Here is a 6,588-nt window from a genome sequence, read left to right as displayed (position 1 = left end):
TGATGTTCAGTGATTTTATTATCATTCACTGTCAACACACTCTGAGGTGGGACTGGTGGTCGGGGGTCGGGGGTCGGGGTTGGGGGAGGTCAGAGGGTTTGTAGCCTCTGAGCGTTTAGTTGGCGGCGAGGATCTGGTCGACCCAGCCACGGAGCTCGGTGACGCGGGCGTAGACGGCGGGAGTGGAGGTGGAGCAACGGCTGCTTCCCCAGGAGACAATACCGACCAGAGTCCAGGCGTTGTCCTTCTGACAGACCAGAGGACCACCGGAGTCGCCCTGAAAATACAACAGGTCCATTAATAAACAACAAATAAACAACAAATAAACAACAAATAAACAACAAAGGACGTAATAAAGAAAAATCATGAAGTAAAACAGTGATGAAAAAGATCTGAAAAACAAAAGTCAACGACAAATCAATCGGTGAGAGAGGTGAGACAGGTGAGACAGGTGAGACAGGTGAGACAGGTGAGACAGGTAAGAGAGGTGAGAGAAGTGAGAGAGGTGAGAGAGGTGAGACAGATGAGACAGGTGAGACAGGTGAGAGATGTGAGACAGGTGAGAGAGGTGAGACAGGTGAGAAAGGTGAGAGAGGTTAGAGATGTGAGACAGGTGAGAGAGGTGAGACAGGTGAGACAGGTGAGAGAGGTGAGACAGGTGAGACAGATGAGACAGGTGAAAGAGGTGAGACAGGTGAGACAGATGAGACAGGTGAGAGAGGTGAGAGAGGTGAGAAATGGAGACAGGTGAGACAGGTGAGAGAGGTGAGACAGGTGAGAGAGGTGAGACAGGTGAGACAGGTGAGAGAGGTGAGACAGGTGAGACAGGTGAGACAGGTGAGAGAGGTGAGACAGGTGAGAGAGGTGAGACAGGTGAGAGAGGCGAGACAGGTGAGACAGGTGAGAGAGGTGAGACAGGTGAGACAGGGGAGAGAGGTGAGAGAGGTGAGACAGGTGAGACAGGTGAGACAGACAGGTAGGTGGGCGGGGCCTCACCATGCAGGAAGTGGCTCCAGCTCCTCCAGCACAGATCATGACGTCGGAGATGTTGCTGCCCCAGTGTCTCTTACACTGCTCGTTGGACAGCAGTGGCAGAGCAGCCTGCTGCAGCTTGTTGGGAGTACTGGGAGCTGTGGGAGACAGTCAACACACACTCAGACACACTTCCTCCTCCGCTTTCAGAGTAAAAGCATTCTTGTTGCAGAGTTTAAGAAGCAGAAGGGCCTCTATTGGAGGATGTGTCGTGTCTCACCGTTGTAGCGGGTCAGACCCCATCCGGAGGTGACGCAGGTCATGCCGGCGGCGAAGTTGTCGATGGACTCGGCGATACAGACGGGGGACACATTGGTGCTCAGGCGGGCGGGGGAGGCCAGCTTGATGAGGGAGATGTCGTTGTTGATGGTGCGGGGGTTCCAGGCTGGGTGGGTGAACACCTTGGCGGGCTTCAGCATCTGGACGTCCTCGTTGGAGCCGTAGCCCTTATCGTGCTCTCCAACGATCACGCGGTGGTAGGTCCTGACAGGAAACAGGAAGTGTTTCTTTAAAGGGCCAGTTCGCACAAATCACACAAGAAACATGGAGCTGAGAGACGCAGACAGGAAGTCGGACTGAGTCACGTTGCGTTGAACTGACCTGACGTTGCAGTGAGCGGCGGTCACCACCCAGTTCTCGTTGATCAGAGATCCGCCGCAGAAGTGGAAGCCGTTGGATTGCTGAGAGAAAAAACAAACTGAACTCAGTCACTGAACAACACAAGAAGAAGAAAAGAATAATAATAATACTAATAATGTTATTATCATTATTAATTATAATTATGGCTCTTTCTTATGGAATAACGTCCATGTGGACATCAGACAGTCTAATAATGCATCCCCCCACCCCTCCAAAATAAAAGCCCCATAGAGTACCTGTTTCTAAACAGGTCACTCAGGTTGAGACTTTTTCAAAATGAAAGCCCCAGGCTCTCACTGTATGTTAACAGGAAACTAGGGATGGACCTTGTTTTTCAAAATAAAAGCCCCAGATAAACCAGCAATACAGCGTAGCTTCAATTTTTCAACAAACCTTGAAATATTCGACTTCTTTCATTATTATTATTATTATATTATTATTATTATTATATTATTATTATTATTATTATTATTATTACTATTATTATATTATTATTATTATTATTATTATTATTATTATTATTATTATTATTATTATTATTATTATTATTATTATTGTTGTTATTATTATTATTATTATTATTATTGTTATTATGATTATTATTATTATTATAAAGAAACAGAGCAGTTTGTGTTGAGGTCAGCTTACTCACCTGCAAAGACACCTGCCAGGGCCAGGAGTGAGGCACCGCTTCCTCGCCGTTGACGATGCGGGCGTAGCCAGTCACCTGGGGGGGGACGGCGGGGGTGCCGCAGCCTGAGAGGACGACAGGTGACGGATTTTAAAGGACTATTCTGCTCATATATTGTCTCAACCCTTTGTGTGACGTCACCGTGACGCTCTGCGACTCTCAACGTGAACGTCTACGGTCTTTGTTTCAGTCCGGAGGCCAAACTACCACACAGATGTTTCCAGATGTTTACAGATGTTTCCAGAGAGCTCATTGGTTGAACTGAAGTCAGTCAGACGTTTGTTTCAGAGCTGTGATCTCTCGTTTATTATCAGAGAGTCACGGATTAATCTGAACACTCTTCTGCTGTTGTTCTATAAACTAAAATATTAAAGAAGTGAATTTATCAGCAAATTTAGAATCAAAGAAACGGATTCAAAGTTTGAGTCTCACCGTAAGCGGCGCTGACGAAGGCGAGGCAGGAGATGATCCAGAGGAAGGCCATGTTGACGACGATGAGGACGATGATGTGTTGAACGACCGAGCTGCTCTTTTATCCCTGAACCCTGCCGGGCCTCAGCCAATCAGAGACAGCGGCCGGCGGTTTGTCCAGCTCAGCTGTCAGCTGGTTATCAGACCCGAGGAGGCGGCGGCGTTCTCACGGGTCACACGCCCCAACCTCCTGCCTTCTTTTTGGTTGATGATGACTGCAGCACAGGAACCAGTCAGCACATGTTGTTTTTATCCAAACTGAACTTTATTTAAATTCAGACTTCAGACCTCAGTTTTATGCAAACATAAATGCAAACTAATAATAATAATAATATTATAAAATAACACTGGAGGAATCAGCATAAATATTCATTAAACTGTCAAAATAAAAGTAGACATTGATGATGTGCTCATTCTGTTGTTTTAGAGTTTCTGATCATTAGAGAGGTCCAAAAAAATTTAAAACATTTTTTTTAAAAAAAGTTTTAAAAAGTTTTTAAAAAGGTTTTTAAAAAAGTTTAAAAACTGCTTAAAAAAGTTTTTTAAAAAAGTTTTAAAAAAGTCAAATAAAAAGTAAGAAAAATGCCCAAAAAAGAAAGAAAATTGTCCAAAAAAGTCAGAAAAAGGAAATAACAAGTCAGAAAATTGTCCAAAAAAAGGCAGAAAAATGTCAAAAAAGTAAGAAAAATGTCAAAAAAGTAAAAAATAAATTGTCCAAAAGTCAGTAAAAAAAAAAAAAATCAAAAAGTCAGTAAAAAGTAAATTAAAAAAAGTCAGAAAATCGTTCAAAAAAGCAAGAAAAAAAGTCTAGAAACGTCAGAAAAATGTCGAAAGAAAGTCAGAAAAATTTCCAAAAAAGTCAGGAAAATGTCCAAAAAAAGTCCAAAAAAAGATTAAAAATTTTTTTAAAAAAGATTAAAAAAAGTTTTAAAAAAGTTTTAAAAAAGTTTTAAAAAAGTTTAAAAAACTAAAAAAAAAGTCAAATAAAAATTAAGAAAATGGTCCAAAAAAAGCCAGAAATAAAGTCTAAAAAAGTCAGAAAAAGTCCAAAAAAGTAAGAAAAAAGTAAAAAGAAAAAATTGTCCAAAAGTCAGAGAAAAAAAAAAAAAGTCAGAAAATTGTCCAAAAAAGCCAAAAGTCTAAAAAAGTCAGAAAAAAGTAAAGAAAAAAAGTCAAACAAATGTCCAAAAAAAGTCAGAGAAATGTCAAGAAAATAAGAAAATTTTCTAAGAAAGTCAGAAAAATGGCAAAAGAAAGTCCAAAAAAAGTAAAAAAAAAAAAGTTTTAAAAAAGTTTAAAAAATAGTTTAAAAAACATTTAAAAAAAAATAAAAAGTTTAAAAAAAGTTATAAAAAAAGTCAGAAAATTATCCAAAAAAGCAAGAAAAAAAGTTTAAAAACGTCAGAAAAATGTCGAAAGAAAATGTCCAAAATAAGTTCAAGTTAAAAAAAGTTTTAAAAATGTTTAAAAAAAGTGTACATTTTTTTTAAAAAGTAAAAAAAGTTTTAAAAAAGTTTAAAAATCAGTTTTAAAAAAATAAAAAGTTTAAAAAAAGTTAAAAAAAAAAGTCAGAAGATTGTCCAAAAAAGCAAGTAAAAAAGTCTAAAAAAGTCAGAAAAAAGTCAAAAGAAAGTCCAAAAAACGTAAAAAAAAGTTTTAAAACAGTTTAAAATACAGTTTAAAAAACAGTTTAAAAAAAATAAAAAGTTTAAAAAAAGTAAAAGAAATAGTCAGAAAACTGTCCAAAAAAGTAAGAAAAATGTCAAAAAAAATCAGAAAATGGTCCAAAAAAAGCCAGAAAGAAAGTCTAAAAAAGTCAGAAAAAGTAAGAAAAAGTCCAAAAAATTAAAAAGAAAAAATTGTCCAAAAGTCAGAGAAAAAAAAAAGTCAGAATATTGTCCAAAAAAGCCAAAAGTTTAAAAAAGTCAGAAAAAAGTCAAACAAATGTCCAAAAAAAGTCAGAGAAATGTCAAAGAAAGTCAGAAAAAAAGTCAGAAAAATGTCAAAGAAAGTAAGAAAAATGTCAAAAAAATCAGAAAATGGTCCAAAAAAAGCCAGAAAGAAAGTCTAAAAAAGTCAGAAAAAGTAAGAAAAAAGTCCAAAAAAATAAAAAGAAAAAATTGTCCAAAAGTCAGAGAAAAAAAAAAGTCAGAAAATTGTCCAAAAAAGCCCAAAGTTTAAAAAAGTCAGAAAGAAGTAAAGAAAAAAAGTCAAAAAAAAAATGTCCAAAAAAAGTCAGAGAAATGTCAAAGAAAGTAAGAAAAAAGTAAAAAAAAGTAAAAAAAAAAAAAATTGTCCAAAAGTCAGTAAAAAGTAAATTAAAAAAAAGTCTGAAAATTGTCCAAAAAAGCCAGAAAAAAAGTCAGAAAAATGTCCAAAAAAATGTCCAAAAAAGTCAGAAAAAAGTCAAAAAAGTCAAAAAAAGAAGTCAGAAAAATGTCCAAAGAAAATTTTAAATAATCAGAAAAATGCAGAAAGCAGCATATGTGTCCACTCCCATGTTGATAAGAAGATTAAATACTTGACTAATCTCCCTTTAATAGTGTATTATAATTCCCAAATTTGTAATACATCATAATGTTTTTATAACGTATTATAATCACTGATTATAAGTTACTCTAAGTGGTCGTTGTTTGCTTTAAGGAAGGTTTAGTGTGTTATATAATGGTATTTTGTTTCACTTTACTTAAAGCAAACAATGAGCAGAGTATTTATATATTTATACGTTTATGTATTTATGTGTTTTGTTTTGTTGCTGTGTGGAGCCAAGTTTCTGTTTCCTGTAGTCAATTTTATTAATATGTTTTATGTAATAAACGTGTGTAGGCTACGTTGTTGTGTTTGGAGCAACCACAGCTTTTTGTCGTCAAGGAAACTAAAAAAACATTAGGCTGGTGATGTCATCAATCATGTGATGATGTTAAAAATTATGTTAATTAACGAGGTCAAAGGTCATGGCTCTCTGCTGTTTGTAATAAACAGCTGCAGCCCGTGCATGTGATACGAGCACACGGCACAAGCATCCTCGCGGGGGAGCATTTCTACTCTACGTCCCTGTTGACATCAGAGAGTCGAATTATGCCTCCCCTCCAAAATAAAAGCCCCAGACTCTCATTGTATGTTTACAGGAAACTAGGGATTTCAAAATTATAACCCCAGAAGGTAACTTTATCGACAGGGAACTCAGGACTAACTATTCATAATGCTTCATCTGCTTTTTCCATGCATTTACAAATCACCCACCCCTCCAAAATAAAAGCCCCATAGAGTAACTGCTTGTTAACAGGAAACTCAGGTTGAGACTTGTTTTTTTTCAAAGTAAAAGCCGCAGACTCTCATTATAAGTTAACAGGAAATTAGTGATGGACCTAGTTTTTCAAAATAAAAGCCCCAGAAGGTAACTAAATTAACAGGGAACTCAGGATTGATTATCCATAATGCTTCATCTGCTTTGTTCATGCATTTACAACTCTTATCTACTGATTCATACTCCATTTAAACCTTCAAATATTCCACATCTTTCATACGTCATCGGTGCTATTCAGGTTTTAAATCCAGCAACGCGGCGTAGCGTCAGCTTTTCAACATCCAGCATTCACACCGCAATTTCTTCAGAAACTGAATTCTCTAGTTGAGTTTGTTGTTAAGTTCTGTGTTTATATAGAACACAACCAGAAGACTTATAACAGTTGTAATTATCAGCGGTGATGTGGCGGCAGCACGTCGACACAAATCAAAACGTCAAACACAGTCAG

At 37.0% G+C, this 6,588-nt stretch overlaps 1 protein-coding gene across 1 annotated transcript; it reads right to left on the bottom strand.

The window, feature by feature from the left end:
• On the bottom strand, positions 1-2,861 carry LOC119500011 (chymotrypsin B). The gene is made up of 6 exons (XM_037789375.1): positions 2,795-2,861; positions 2,324-2,427; positions 1,633-1,712; positions 1,253-1,515; positions 997-1,130; positions 1-277 (listed from the first exon to the last, which is right to left on the bottom strand). The coding sequence occupies exons 1-6, from the start codon at positions 2,844-2,846 to the stop codon at positions 116-118; spliced, it is 795 nt and encodes a 264-aa protein (XP_037645303.1). The 5' UTR covers positions 2,847-2,861; the 3' UTR covers positions 1-115.
• Between the last annotated feature and the right edge of the window lie 3,727 nt (positions 2,862-6,588).

Source organism: Sebastes umbrosus, chromosome 2 (assembly GCF_015220745.1).
Source record: "Sebastes umbrosus isolate fSebUmb1 chromosome 2, fSebUmb1.pri, whole genome shotgun sequence".
Classification (NCBI taxonomy): domain Eukaryota; kingdom Metazoa; phylum Chordata; class Actinopteri; order Perciformes; family Sebastidae; genus Sebastes; species Sebastes umbrosus.
Note: the sequence above shows the minus strand (reverse complement) of the source record. Positions and strands in the feature narration are given on the sequence as shown.

What these genes read in the sequence shown, in the direction of transcription:
- LOC119500011 (XM_037789375.1), bottom strand. Translation starts at nt 2,846, where the DNA reads ATGGCCTTCCTCTGGATCATCTCCTGCCTCGCCTTCGTCAGCGCCGCT. An exon ending in GCCGCTCACTGCAACGTCAG is followed by an intron (nt 1,516 to 1,632) that starts GTCAGTTCAACG and finishes GTTTCCTGTCAG; the next exon opens with GACCTACCACCGCGTGATCG. An exon ending in GGGTCTGACCCGCTACAACG is followed by an intron (nt 1,131 to 1,252) that starts GTGAGACACGAC and finishes TGTCTCCCACAG; the next exon opens with CTCCCAGTACTCCCAACAAG.